General features: G+C 48.1%; 1 protein-coding gene and 1 long non-coding RNA gene across 13 annotated transcripts in view; one reads left to right on the forward strand and one right to left on the reverse strand.

The window, feature by feature from the left end:
- The window catches only part of LOC115285830, a 13693-nt gene extending 6435 nt beyond the window's left edge, over positions 1 to 7258 (reverse strand). The window contains exons 1-2 of the long non-coding RNA XR_003905713.1: positions 7158 to 7258; positions 1330 to 1694 (exon numbers count right to left, since the gene is read on the reverse strand). This is a non-coding gene — a long non-coding RNA (uncharacterized LOC115285830). The remainder of the gene's footprint in view (positions 1 to 1329; positions 1695 to 7157) is intronic.
- Positions 1 to 13473, forward strand: part of SFXN2 (sideroflexin 2) — a 21325-nt gene extending 7852 nt beyond the window's left edge. For 10 of the 12 annotated variants that reach the window (XM_029932490.1, XM_029932485.1, XM_029932488.1 and 7 more), the window contains 12 exons: positions 3126 to 3310; positions 3483 to 3653; positions 4660 to 4758; positions 5491 to 5566; positions 5876 to 5961; positions 7232 to 7292; positions 7976 to 8042; positions 8775 to 8824; positions 9154 to 9203; positions 11378 to 11425; positions 12244 to 12297; positions 13157 to 13473. In XM_029932490.1, coding sequence (XP_029788350.1) covers positions 3141 to 3310; positions 3483 to 3653; positions 4660 to 4758; positions 5491 to 5566; positions 5876 to 5961; positions 7232 to 7292; positions 7976 to 8042; positions 8775 to 8824; positions 9154 to 9203; positions 11378 to 11425; positions 12244 to 12297; positions 13157 to 13214 — 990 coding nt within the window. In that variant the 5' untranslated portion in view covers positions 3126 to 3140 and the 3' untranslated portion in view covers positions 13215 to 13473. Of the gene's footprint in view, positions 1 to 3125; positions 3311 to 3482; positions 3654 to 4659; positions 4759 to 5490; positions 5567 to 5875; positions 5962 to 7231; positions 7293 to 7975; positions 8043 to 8774; positions 8825 to 9153; positions 9204 to 11377; positions 11426 to 12243 lie in introns of all 12 variants that reach the window. The other 2 variants (XM_029932480.1, XM_029932479.1) reach the window with 2 other exon arrangements.
- Positions 13474 to 14237: the final 764 nt, after the last annotated feature.

Here is a 14237-nt window from a genome sequence, read left to right on the forward strand (position 1 = left end):
TTTTATTTATTTTTGATACAGAGAGAGACAGAGCATGAGAGGGGGAAGGGCAGAGAGAATGAGACACAGAACTGAAGCAGGCTCCAGGCTCTGAACTAGCTGTCAGCACAGAGCCTGACGCGGGGCTTGAACCCACGGACGTGAGATCTGACCTGAGCTGAAGCCGGAGACTTAACCGACTGAGCCACCCAGGCGCCCCTTTCATTTATTTTTGAGAGACAGAGAGAGACAGAGAGAGACAGCACGAGCAGGCGAGGGTCAGAGAGAGAGGGAGACACAGAATCTGAAGCAGGCTCCAGGCTCTGAGCTGTCAGCACAGAGCCAGACATGCGACTTGAACCCACAAATTGCAAGATCATGACCTGAGCCAAAGCCGGATGCTTAACCGAATGAGCCACCCAGGTGCCCCTAGACCTTCAGGTTTTTTTGTTTTTGTTTTTTTTTAATTTTTTTTAATGTTTTTTATTTTTGAGAGACAGAGAGAGACAGCGTGAGCAGGGGAGGGTCAGAGAGAGAGGGAGACACAGAACCTGAAACAGGTTCCAGTCTCTGAGCTAGCTGTTAGCACAGAGCCCGATGTGGGGCTCGAACCCACAAACCGTGAGATCATGACGTGAGCCAAAGCCGGACGCTTAACCGACTGAGCCACCCAGGCGTCTCAAAAAGATATTTTATTTTTAAGTAATCTCTACACCCAATGCGGCGCTTGAACTCAACAGCCTTGAGATCAAGTCGCACACTCTACCAACTGAACTAGCCAGGTTCCCTAAAAGCTTTAGCTCTTTTATATAACTCCATTTTCTCTCCTGTCTTAGCATATCAATTATACTTCCTTTGAAAAAGATTTTTAGTGGTTCCCTAGAGTTTGCCGTGTTCATTTACAGCTCATCCAAGTCCACTTTCATATAATACCAAACCACCTCCGAGGTAGTGCAGGTAACTTACACCCGTGTTCCCTCCCTTCTGTTAACAGCACTGCCCATTCACGTGGAGTGTCCATAAGCTGTAATCATCGGATACATTGTTGCTGCTCTTTGAACAAACTGTTATCTGTTAACTGTTAACAATTAGAATAAGAAGGGGAGGGGGGAAAAGAAGTGGTGGTGATGGAGGAGGGCACTTGTGGGGAAGAGCACTGTGTGTTGTATGGAAACCAATTTGACAATAAACTATTTAAAAAAAACCAATTAGAATAAGAAACACAATAGGGGTGCCTGGCTGGCTCAGTAGGTAGAGCATGTGACTCTTGATCTCCGGGTTGTAAATTCAAGCCTCACATTGGGTATAGATATTACTTTGAAAAAAAGAAAAATAAAGATTTTATTTTACCTTCATTTATTCCTTCTGACACTCTTTCTTTATGTAGGTCTAAGTTTATGACCTGTATCATTTTCTTTCTCTCTGAAGAACTTCTAACATCTTGCAGCTCAGGTCTATTGGTGATAAATTCCCTCAATTTTGTTTTCTGGGAAAGCCCGTATTTCTCCTTCGCTTTAAGGGATAAATTTGCTGGTGTAGAATTCCAGGTTGGTGGGTTTTTTTCTTTCAGTGCTTTAAATATTTCACTCTATTCTCCTTGCTTGCATGGTATCTGAGGAGAAATCCAATATAGTTCTTATCTTTGTTCCTCTCTAGGTAAGGCATTTTCTTTCACTCCCTCAGACTTCTTCCTTGATTTTCTTTGTCTTGATTTTCTGCAATTTGAAATATAATATAATGTGACTAGGTTTTTTTTTTAAATTTTAATCCGAGTATAGTTAACATACAGTGTTATATTAGTTTCAGGTGTACAATGTAGTAATTCAGTTCTATATGTTACTCAGTGCTCATCATGATAAGTGTACTCTTATTTTTTTTTAATGTTTATTTATTTTTGAAAGAGAGAGAGAGCATGAGCAGGGTAGAGGCAGAAAGAGGGAGACAGGGGATCTGAAGCAGGCTCCATGCTGTGAGCACAAAGCCAGATTTGGGGCTTGAACTCACGATCGTGGGATCATGACCTAAGCTGAAATCAAGAGTCAACCACTTAACCAACTAAGCCACCCAGGTACCCCATGATAAGTGTACTCTTTTTTTTTAATGTTTATTTATTATTGAGAGACAGAGACAGAGTATGAGTGTGGGAGGGGCAGAGAGAGAGGGAGAGGAAGACACAGAATCCAAAGCAGGCTCCAGGCTCTAAGCTGTCAGCACAGAGCCCATTGTAGGGCTTGAACTCACAGACCGTGTGATCTTGACCTGAGCCGAAGTGGGACGCTTAACTGACTGAGCCACCCAGGCGCCCCAAGTTGTATTCTTAATCCCCTTACCTGTTTGACCCATCCCTCTACCCACCTCTGCTCTGTTCTCTGTTAAGAGTCCATTTTTTTGTTTGTTATCTTTTTTCTTTGTTCATTTATTTTGTTTTTAAATTCTACATACAAGTGGAAACATAGGGTATTTGTCTTTCTCTGACTTATTTCACTTAGCATCATACTCTCTAGATCCATTCATGTTGTTACAAATGTCAAGATTTCATTTTTTTATGGCTCAGTGATATTCCATTGTACACATATACCTCTTCTTTTTCATCCACTTATCTGTCTGTAGACACTCGGGCTGCTTCCATAATTTGGCTGTTGTAAATAATGCTGTAATAAACATAGGGTTCATGTGTCTTCTCAAATTAGTGTGTTCATATTCTCTGGGTAAATACCTAGTAGTGGAATTTCTAGATCATATGGTAATTCTATTTTTAATTTTTTGAGGAACTTCCATACTGTTTTCCATAGTGGCTGTACCAGTTTGCATTCCCATCTAGGTGTAGTTTTTTTTCTCCAAAGTTTATTTATTTTGAGAGAGGGAGAGAGGAAAGGCAGAGAGAAAGAGAGAGAGTCCCAAGCAGGCTCTGTGCTTTCAAGTGCAGAGGCTGACCTGGGGCTTAAACTCAGTGAACCTCAAGATCATGACCTGAGCTGAAGTCCAGAGTCAGACACTTAAGTGACTGAGCCTCCGAGGCCAAACTTAGTCAATCGATGCTAGTGGCAGGTGAAAGCAGGCATTCTACAACCGTGGGAGGTGGTCAGGGCCTCGGGGGCAGCCTTGGTTTGGGGTACAATCCTCATTTTCCCTCTCTGTCCCTTAAGTCCATAGTTTTGCATATGAACAAGATGGAGGCTGATCTGTCTGGCTTTAACATTGATGCCCCCCGTTGGGACCAGTGCACTTTCCTGGGGCGGGTAAAGCACTTCTTCAATATCACAGACCCTCGAACTGTCTTGGTATCAGAGCGTGAGCTGGACTGGGCCAAGGTGATGGTGGAGAAGAGCAGGTGAGCAGCTGGGGGGTAGGGGTGGAGGCACAGGGGCAACACTGATGGATCCCTAGGGAGAAGGTGGAAACTAGAGGTGTGGGACTAGGCAGAGCTCTCAGGAAGGGGGAAGCATGATGACTTGGGACAAGGGTCCTGGACAGTAACTCTGTCCATTATCCTTGGGTGGCAGGATGGGGGTCGTGCCCCCAGGCACCCAAGTGGAGCAGCTGCTATATGCCAAGAAGCTGTACGACTCAGCCTTCCATCCTGACACCGGAGACAAGATGAATGTCATTGGGCGGATGTCCTTCCAGGTCCCTGGCGGCATGATCATCACGGGCTTCATGCTCCAGTTCTACAGGTGGGACCTGGGAGCAGGGCGGTGGGCAGTGTGGCCGCTTGGATCTGCCGGGCGGGGAGCCGCATTGGGATGACAGTCATAGCCATCTTTATTGACCCCTTGCCAGATACCAGGCACGAGGCGAGATTCTTTGCCTGTATTACCTCATTTAATCTTCGCATCAACCCTACAGAGAGGTACTCTTGTCATCTCCATTTAATAGATGAAGAACTGAGGTTCTGGAGAGGTGACATAACTTGTCCAAGTCCACACAGCCGGGGAATATGGGTGCCTAGATGTTAACTGAGGCAGTCCTCTCTAGAACTCTCAAGGAAATAGCCATCCTACTTCCCTCTTTAGGAAATACTTACTCAACAATGAAATATTAATGTATTTTTATAATGTAATGTCCTAGTAAAAAATATGGGAAGATGGCCCTCTAGCCCCCTCCCCCTACCCCCAAATGGAAAGAGGAGAGAATAAACTTTCAGCCCCGCAGGGAGAGAGTAAACCTTCTCTGTAGCTGCTGCAGCTACCCTTCCGCTTCCCCTCTTCCTTCTGCTCTCCTCCATGCATCCATTTGTCCAGTTATTGAGCCAGGCCCTGGGCCGGGTGTTCGGCATATAAAAAACCTTAGCCTCTGTCCTCAAAGAGTTTCTCCAGTTTTGTTGAGGAAACCAACAACTAACCAGCTACAGTCCAGCCTGCTAAGCGGTAGGTTGTGGGAGAATATGGGGTTATGAGAATAGGTTGCATAGAATGACTCACTGTCCAGGAAGGGCAGGGGAAGGGTCAGGAAGGTTCTGAAGAAGTGATGTCTCAACAAAGCAGGATTTAGTCATGCATGGAAGAGGTGTGTGTGTGTGTGTGTGTGTGTGTGTGTGTGTGTGTATTCCAGGTGGCAGGACCAGCCTGTGCAAAACCCGGGTGCATGAAACAGCATGGGAAGTTTGGGGAACAGCAGTGCTCTGGGGTGTACACCAAGCCTCGCATGACTCTCTGCCTCTCTGGGCCTCCCTTATGGTAGGACGATGCCGGCTGTGATCTTCTGGCAGTGGGTGAACCAGTCCTTCAATGCCTTAGTCAACTATACCAACAGGAATGCAGCTTCCCCCACGTCGGTCAGGTAGGAGACTTGAACCCCAGGCTGTCCACGTGGGTCAGAAGCCAGGTAGCTGTCCTCGTGAGGGGAACAGCCTGTCTAACGGGTTCTCGGGCTCTCTTCCCCAGGCGGGGCTTATTCTGGGCCAAGTCCCCTTTTTTAGGGTTTGCAAGTATTTTCTGAGGCTGATGAGGAGTATATTCCTACACCATTTCAAAGTTCATTCATTCATTCTCAGATACTTCTTGGGTAGGTATTAAGTGTCAGGCATGGTTCTAAGGTCTCTGTTCTTACAGAATTTAAGGACTTCTAAGGAAACAAGCTCAATAATCTTAGGTTGTAACTGCTGCCATTAAGGAAATAAACAAATGATAAGATAAGGACAGCAGAGGGGCATCTGTGTGGATGGGCCGGTTGGGGGAAGTGTTTTTCCAGGGAGCCCACATTGCTGCTGGTTTCTGAAAAATAAGGACTTAGCCATATAGAGCTACAGAAGTCCCCGGATAAGAAGCAACAGCATGCAAAGCATGCTTCCCTTCTGAAGCAGGGAAGAGTTCGCTCTTTGCTTAAAGTAATGAAGGTGGCCATGGGGGCTGAAGCATCATATGTGTTTAGGGGGGGATGCCATAAGATGACATTGGGGATAGTTCACATGAGCTTCTCAGGCATGAAGCCTCGTGTCCAGACTTTTCTCAATAAACTCATGGTCTTGCCCTCAGCCACTCCCCACTCCCAAGCCTGTCTCTCTTCCACTAGGCAGATGGCCCTTTCCTACATCACAGCCACGACCACTGCGGTGGCCACTGCTGTGGGCATGAACATGTTGACAAAGGTACGCTCTGGGGCGGCTGTGGGCATGGTGGCCACTAGGGGGCAGCAAAGTGCTAGGGAAAACTTTCCCTTGGGCCTGGCACTGCCCTTGTCTGGGTGAGTTGGGTATGGCCCAGAGCCCAGCCAACTAGTGGGAAATGTTGCTGAGCTATCCCCAGGTTGGTCTTGGGTTTTGGGGGAATTTGGGTTCCTAGACCAAGTGTCTGGATGTGTGGCAGAAGTGAGGTTTGATTGATTTCTTGTTTTATAGTTGTTAAGCCCCCTCCCCTCTCATCTTCCAGTGACCCTCATTGTTCCCTTCCCCCAACAGAGAGCTCCACCCCTGGTGGGCCGCTGGGTGCCCTTTGCTGCTGTGGCTGCTGCTAACTGTGTCAACATCCCCATGATGCGGCAGCAGTGAGTATGGGGCTCTCTTTGCCTCCCTACAAACCATAAGGTTAGTGGGGCCAGGGCAGGAAACCAAGGCAGTGAGTGGCTTTTGGGGGCCAAGGTGGGCGTGAGGAGGGCTGCTGGGCTGTTCCAGTAGTGATGGCCACAGGAGTGGCCAGTCACTTAGGTCTAGTCTGTGTTGAGTGTTGTGGGAGTCATTTTTTGGATCATGTGGGATGGGGGTGACCATAGGGTAGACTCTGGGGGTTCATACAAGATCATGTCCATTCAACTGCAGCTGTATTTTAAGTTGTGAGTTCTGCCTACTTCCAAAGCCCTGGATATGGCTTACAGAATGAAACGTAACAAAGCGAGGTGTCCAAAGATAGAACAGAGCCAAGAAGCTTTGAAAGAAGCCAGAGGAGTAGACAGATGTTTTCCAGGTGCCTGGCTCTAAGCTTCGCAGCAGGAAAGGTTGAAGGAGAAATCCGTGTGTCTTGCCCTTTTTGTTTTTTGACTAGAGAAAGCATCGGTGTTCCTCTGTTGTAAAACTTAATGATGTAATATACATAAAGCACTGACAATAGCTCCTGGAAGGTATCAAATGCTACCTAAGTGTTAGTTATTATTGCTACTGTTACCATCATAGCCTTCATCACCGTCACTAGCATGTACCAGCCCCATTTTCTTGGGACTGCTAGCAAACCGAAACTTAGCACAACAGCGCTTGTGGAAGGAGCCCACCACGGGAAGAGGCATGCATACACATTGGTCCTCTCTTTCTCTCCCCCATCCGAGTGCTCCTTCCTAACAAATGAATGAGCCCCAGCCACCTATCTGGTCCGGGGTTGAGAGCCGTCAAGAACTGGCCAGAGAATAATGGCCAGTGTAGCTACTATTTATGGAGCAGTCACTCCATCAGGCACTGGACTAAGCACTTTGTAGGCATTGTCTCATTTAATCCTCACTGTTCGTATGAAGTGAGTGCCATTTTGTGGATGAGGATAACTGAGTCTTTAGAAGGATTCGGGAACCTAGTGAAGATCAGAGACTTGACTCATCATTTTCAGGATTCAACCTAGGCAGTCTGAGCCCTGGCCTAGCTCTCTTAGCCACTGTCCTAGATCATTCCTGAGATACCACTCTCTGGAGTACACAAGGAAGATCAAAGGGGAGGACTGTAGGAAGTGGCTTCCTGGAGCTTGAGTGCTGGCCTTGGTTACCTGGTGTGTCACATTGCTGCTGGCAGGCTTCCAGCACCCCCTTCCCACATTCAGCAGCTCCTCTGTGTGTTTAGAGAACTCATCCAGGGCATCTGCGTGAAGGACGGGAATCACAATGAGATCGGTCATTCTCGGGTGAGCAGAGGCATCCCTTTGGGGTGGGAGGGGGGAATTTCTTTCTTCCTTCCTTCCTTCCTTCCTCCCTCCCTCCCTCCCTCCCTCCCTCCCTCCCTTCCTTCCTTCCATCCATCCGTCCTTCCTTCCTTCCATCCTTTCTTTTTTTTTAACATTGTATTTATTTTTGAGAGACAGACTGAGCATGAGCAGGGGAGGGACAGAGAGAGAGGGAGACACAGAATCCGAAGCAGTCTCCAGGCTCTGAGCTGTCAGCACAAGGCCCAACTCGGGGCTCAAACTCACAAACCGTAAGATCATGACCTGAGCTAAAGTCGACGCTTAACCGACTGAGCCACCCAGGCGCCCCAAGGGCATTTCTTATACTCTGTTCTGTCCTTGGTGGTCAGAGCAGGTCTGGGTTCTGTTATAGGGTCCCCCCGACTCCATTCCCCTTCCCCTTGATTTCCCTACATTTCTTGTTCAGAATAGGTTTGTCATATCCTTTCTCATCATTTCTGGTCCTGAAGCCATAAAAGTCTAGCTCAGTGAGAGAGGGTTGGGTGAGGATACAGCCCCTGGCAGATCTATCCCTTTCCCTTTATTAGCTCAGACCTGATCCTGACCCTTGACCCAGCCTTCTGGTGCAGCCCATGGATGCTGGATGAGGTCATTCCTGACAACTTGCTCTTTTCTGTCCTCAGAGAGCTGCGGCTGTAGGCATCACCCAGGTGGTCCTTTCTCGGATCACCATGGCAGCCCCTGGAATGAGTAAGATAAAGAAGCCCTCTTGTTCTCGGGGCCCTGGAACATGTGGTGGACGCCTCAGCCACACTCAGGTTTTGGGCGGGAGGTGGGGCCCCAGCTTCTACAGCCACGCTTCTCAAACTGGCTTTTTGCACCACAAAAAGGAAATGTTGACTCTGTGATGTGGTAGAGATTAGAGCTGACGCCACACTGGATCACTGCATCAGATCCACATGTTGTATGCCTTACACCTACATAGTGCTGGAGCGCAGAAGCCCCCGGGAGAACCACACTGCTGTTCCCGGGACGTCAGTCAGTCAGAGATGTGGGGAAGAAAGTTCTTTTCCTTCCACAGATATTCCTTAAGTACCTTCAATGTGCTGGACATGGTGTGGGGGCCCGGAAGACAGTAGTAAAGAAAATAAATCCCCTGCCCTGGTCTTGCTTTTAGCAGAAGCGTGTCACAGAGTAGGATACGAGATTAGTTTGCATGAGCCTTCAAAGATTCGAGTTTTGAGAAGGCCGCTTTGGGCCTTTGGGTGGTACATGTGCTATCACAGGTGTACAAGTGGAGAAGTTTGGGAAGCACCCTTCTCCTAGGACATAGGGGACATGTTGGGGGTGGCCGCGCCTACACAGTCTTAAAGTATTTTCTGGAATGTTAGGAGAGGTGGGAGGGAAGTCACCTGACTTGGGGAAGGGGTCTTGGAGAGGGTCTTAGAGCCCTCCCGCCACACTCTCCCTGGTCTTCTGCAGTCTTGCTGCCAGTCATCATGGAAAGGCTGGAGAAACTGCGTTTCATGAGGGTGAGTGGGGTTCTCTTCTGCTTCTTCCCTGCCCCGAGCCCCCAGCCTTACCTTAGGAGCTCCTGACCCTCATCCTTCCCTCTAGCTGCTGGCCTTGTCTCCCTCGGGGAGGGCCCATTCCGTCCCCGCGGGCTGCCGGCTTTAGATGCCATCGCTGGTGGCTCGCCTTGTCCATAGAGAGCAAGAGGTGCCTCCTAGTCCCTGTGTCGCGGCCAGGCATTTCATGCCTGTGGGTTTCTAGCAGACTGGTCGGGGGTAGGGCAGGCGTGGGGTTCACATTTAAATCCGTAAGTCTTACGTGGCTCTTTTGTTTGTTTGTTTCTGTTCAGAAAGTCAAGGTTCTCCATGCCCCGTTGCAAGTGCTGCTGTCTGGGTGCTTGTGAGTAATGTGTTTTCTCGGTTTGGGTTCTGTGCTAGCAGGGTCATCTAAGCAGTGTCTTCTGGTTTGCCCGTTTTGGAGAACGTGCTCTCTTTTACCTGACTTCCGTAGTATCTGAGCTCTGTATGTGGGCCATACGGAGAGCTCTCCCCCCATCTTTCCTGAGCACATGAGGCTGGCTAGGCTCTGTGCACACATCCACATGGAGACTGGAATGCTTGGGTACCCTACTGTCCCAGGGCTGCCTCTGACCTTCAGACTGGAGAAGAGAGGAAAACCACAATACAGTCCCACTACAAAAAAGAAATGATAATCTGGGGGCACCTGGGCAGCTCAAGTCCAACTCTTGGTTTCAGCTAAGGTCATGATCTCATGGTTTGTGAGCTCAAGCCCCACATCGGGCTCTGTGCTGACAGTGTGGAGCCTGTTGGGAATCTCTTTCTCTCTCTCTGCTCCTTCCCTGCTCATTCTCTGTCTCTCTCTCAAAAATAAATAAATCAACTTAAAGAAAAAGAAATAATTCTGTGACAGTGATAGAGGTGTTTGCTAATGCTGCTGTGATAAACGAATTGCATGTTTCACTGTATCAAATCAACATGCTCTACACCGTGCATGGACACAGTGTTAGATGCCAACTATATTTCAGTATATATTAGCTAAGTAAATACATAGATCTGCTGACACATAAAAATGATGGGACAGCCTGGGGCCATCAAGCATCCCAACCTCACACACAAGGAAAACACCACAGGGCGCCTGGGTGGCTCAGTTGGTTAAGCGTCTGACTCTTGATTTTGACTCTGATCATGATCTCCTCATTCGTGAGATTGAGCTCTGCATCGTGCTCTGTGATTATGGCACAGAGCCTGCTTGGGATTCTTTCTCTCTCCCAGTCTCTCTGGTCATAGCCTGCTCACACTGTCTCCCTCTCTCTCCTTCTCTCTGAAAATAAATACACAAACATTAAAAAAAAAAAAAGTAAATAGGGATGCCTGGGCGGCTCAGTGGAGTAAGCATCTGGCTTTGACTCAGGTTATGATTTCACAGTTCATGAGTTCAAGCCTGGCGTCAGGCTCTGTGCTGACAGCTCAGAGCCTGGAGCCTGCTTCACATTCTGTGTCTCCCTCTCTCTCTGCCTGTGTGCTACTTGTGCTCATGTACTCTCTCTCTCTCAAAAATAAATACATAAATAATAAATAAATAAAACACAAGCCATGGCAGCGTGCTTAGCTGCCCGCCCTTGACTGGCTGTGTCCTAGTGTCAGTTACACTTTACAAAGCCACAGGGCTAATGACAATAACAAGAGCAACCAAAGCATACTGAATGTTTTCTGTGTGTCCCCACTGTGCTCATGCTTCACATCTGTAATTTCGCTGAATCCCGTCCACCCTGGAAATATAGATAGGTCCATCATCTCCATGTACAAATGAAAAACCTGAGGCTCAGACAGATGAGGAGACCTTCTTCCCAAGGCTCTGTCGCTCATCATTGCTGGGGTTGAGGTCTGATCCTGGGCAGTCTCCCAGGATCCACTATCTCCTGCTAATTGAGTCACCACCAAGTGAGCAGCTCCCACAGGCTGCATGCCGCACGCACCCTTTCATTTCATCCTCACAGGGGCCCTGCAGAGTAGGCACCCTTGTCTTCCTCCTGCTGGCTCAGGAGTAACCCGCCCAAGATGACACAGCGAGGAAGTAGCAAAGCTAGGATACGAACCCCATCTATTAGGTTCCCAAGTCCTGTAAGACACGGTCCTGGACCCGAAGCATCTGAGAGCCTTAGAAATGCTCTTCCCCAGACCCCCTGAGTTACTTGCATGCACAGTGAAGTTTGAGAATCTGCCGTTTCCTGTTCTTCACCAGCCCAGGTGTTCACGGCCTTGGGCGCAGGACCTCGGTGTCATACCCCATACTGCTCAGTGCCTTTGTTATCTTTGTCTGCTTGAACAACAGGCAGATGTGGGAAGTGAAGGGAGGCTGATTCCATCCCATCCCAGAATGAATGTCCTGGCACTGAGAGACCAAGAGAACAGTTGCAGGGGGAGGAGCCATGGAGCAGTGGGGAGGGTGGGCTAGAGAATGGGCATCTCCCCCTTGTTTTGGGGGACTGGGAGATAGGGTGTGAGTAGGCCGGCGGGGCGATGCCCCTCATGCTCTGTTTCTCTCTCTTCCAGCCTCATCTTCATGGTGCCGGTGGCCTGTGGGCTCTTCCCACAGAAATGGTAACAGCTCTCGTTCCTCACTTTGTTTTACTGAACACCCTGTCCCTGCTCTCCCTGACCTGCCTGCTCTCCCGAAGGAGGCCATGAGGGGCAGGAGGGCAGCATTTGTCTAAGGACAAGTGCCTGTCAGCCGAAACTCTGGGCTTCTTAGCCTCGGCTGAATAGTAAAGCAAAACAGAGCTCCAGCGGGTGGAGGCATGAGTTGCTTCCTCCCAGTGCAGCAAGGGCTGCCTTGGAGGGAAGTGGGGAAACAAGAAGAAACTTTCTGTTCCTGCTGGTTAGGTTATTAGATACATCTCCCCTGGCTGGCTCTGGCCCTTGAATGGAACAAAGGGATAGGTACTTATTCTGGTTTGTGTTTGCTAGGGGGTGGGTGACTTGGATCTCTCTGCGTCTCTTGTATATGTCCTGGCAGGGAAGGGGTGTGAGAAGGGATGATGGAAAGGGGAAACGAAGCATCAGATTGCAGGAGGGGAGATGATTCGCTCCAGGAGACGAGGTGCAGCTTGGATGCATACTGAGAAGATGCCACGTTCCCCTGCCTTAGTATTCATATTTCAGTGTCATCTGCTAGACTTCTCCTGTGTTCCAAGCACTGTGCTTTCAATCTCGCAGAGAAGATGGAAGTTTGGCACCAAGGAGAATGAAGTCAGGCCTGAGTAGAAATAAAAGCAATATATTATGTTGTATAGAGGCCATTCATTCTGATGGAAAAATCAGGAAGGGCTTCTTAGAGGTGCATTTGAGTTGGACTTTATCTGAGAATAATTTGCTGCTTGTCCATTTGGCATGCTCATAATCCCCTTCTCTCTTCTCAGTGAATTGCCAGCTTCTTATCTGGAACCAGAGCTCCAAGACACCATCAGAGCCAAGTATGGAGAACTTGTGCCTTATGTCTACTTCAATAAGGGCCTCTAAACGCCCCGCCCCAGTAAGGACCAGTGTGTGCCCATGTTCACCAGCTCCTCAGCTGCTCTGTACACTTGTGCCCTCCTTCCTCTGCCCACAGGGTCTGAAAGCCTGGGTGGATTTGGGAGGTGGGGAGCCTTGTGTTTTCACCCAGGCATCTAGTTTATTGGACTCCAGGGGATAAAAGTGAACAAGGCGGGCAAAGACCAAGTCTTCTATCTGTTCCTCCTTTAACCACCATCCCCTGGAGACCAGGAGCTGAACCTCCCCCCCCAACCCCCTTCCCCCCAAGAGAGAAGTTGCTGGGACCTGAGGGAGATATTCAACCATTTGGAAAAATTAGGAAACTTTGGGGATTCTAGTTTCAGCCAGGACTGGGGAAGGGCCCCTGGGACAGATAGAAGCTCGTACTCCGCTTTCCTCTTCCCTTCCTCCTCATCTTGTCGCATGCTCTGAAACGTTTTACCCTTGCAATTCTAGCTAACTCAGGAAGGAAGGGGAAGAAGCCTTTGTCACCTTGGGGCTCTTCATGCTTCCTCATTCTTGTCCCCAGTGTCCCCTGGTCAGAAGGTGTCTTTGGGAGTGCTGCTAAACTTGATTTGGTCAGGCTCCCAGGAGTTCTTAGTGCTAAAAAGGCCCATTGCATGAGGCAACAAAGTTTCATGGTGTTTAAGCCCTGTCTCTTGACACTGACTTTGTTCTCCTGTGCTAAAATCATGTGTGACTTTACTTCTCTGTGTTTAAAAGATAAATGCACTAACTGTGAGTAAAAAGAATATATGTAGGCATTAACAACACATTTTAATGGGTATATTTTCCTAGCTGCCTCCCTTCCTCAGTCGATTGGCTTAAACTCCAAAGACTGGTGTGTACTGAATAGGAAAGAGAAGTTTTATTTGGATACCTCTGAGAAGTAACCAGCCAGGACCAAAGAGCCTTAAAGGACACACAGCAAAGTGCAGCCATTTGCCCTTCCCATCTTGGCTGCTGTAGGTGGCTTTTCAGGCTCGGATGGGGTGGGGGTGGAAGGAGACCATTGTGGCTTACCAGGGATCAATGTCTGAGTTTCATCTAGTAGAATTTACTGACTGTTCAAAGGATATCACTGTGAATCAAATAAATTTCTTGAAAGAGCATAATGAAGTGTATGCAGACTGAATTAGTAAAAACCTGTATGGAAAGCAGGATCTAGTCTTACTTTGACCTTGGCATGCAGGAGGTTATCACAACTATAAGGGAATCTGTCTGATACCTGGTGGCGATGGTTTATTTCCTTTATTACAGAGGAAAAATATGCTGGATGCTGCAGAATGGGAGCTATGTTGTGCTAGAGTGGCAGATTGTGGCTCAAGAGTCCAGATCCACTTGCTACTTGTTTTTGGGTACCTGGGAATTAAGAATGGTTTATATTTGTAAAGGGTATTAAAGAAGAACCAAGAATATGTGACAGAGAGCCTCGTGTGTGGCACGCAAAGCATAAAATATTAGCTCTCTTGCACTTTACACAAAATGCTTTCCCCACTCTGGAGCAATGGTTCTTAAGAACATATTTCAGAGTCACCTGGATGGGTTGTTAAAACAGAAACTGTTGGTCCACATATGTCACTTGAGGCAAGGAAAACAAAAGGAAAAAGAAACTGCTATTAGTACATCAAAATAAAAAGCTACACAGCCAAAGAATCCGTCAACAAAACTAAAAGGGAAGCTACTGAATGGGAGAAGATATTTGCAAATGACAGAGCCAATAAAGGGTTATTATCCAAAATACGTAAAGAACTTGTACAACTCCACGTGCGCGCGCGCGCGCACACACACACACACACACACACACACACACACACACACACACCCACAAACATAATCCAATTAAAAAATGGTGAGGAAAGGGGTACCTGGCTGGCTC

Source organism: Suricata suricatta, chromosome 2 (genome assembly GCF_006229205.1).
Source record: "Suricata suricatta isolate VVHF042 chromosome 2, meerkat_22Aug2017_6uvM2_HiC, whole genome shotgun sequence".
In the NCBI taxonomy this organism is placed as follows: Eukaryota; Metazoa; Chordata; class Mammalia; order Carnivora; family Herpestidae; genus Suricata; species Suricata suricatta.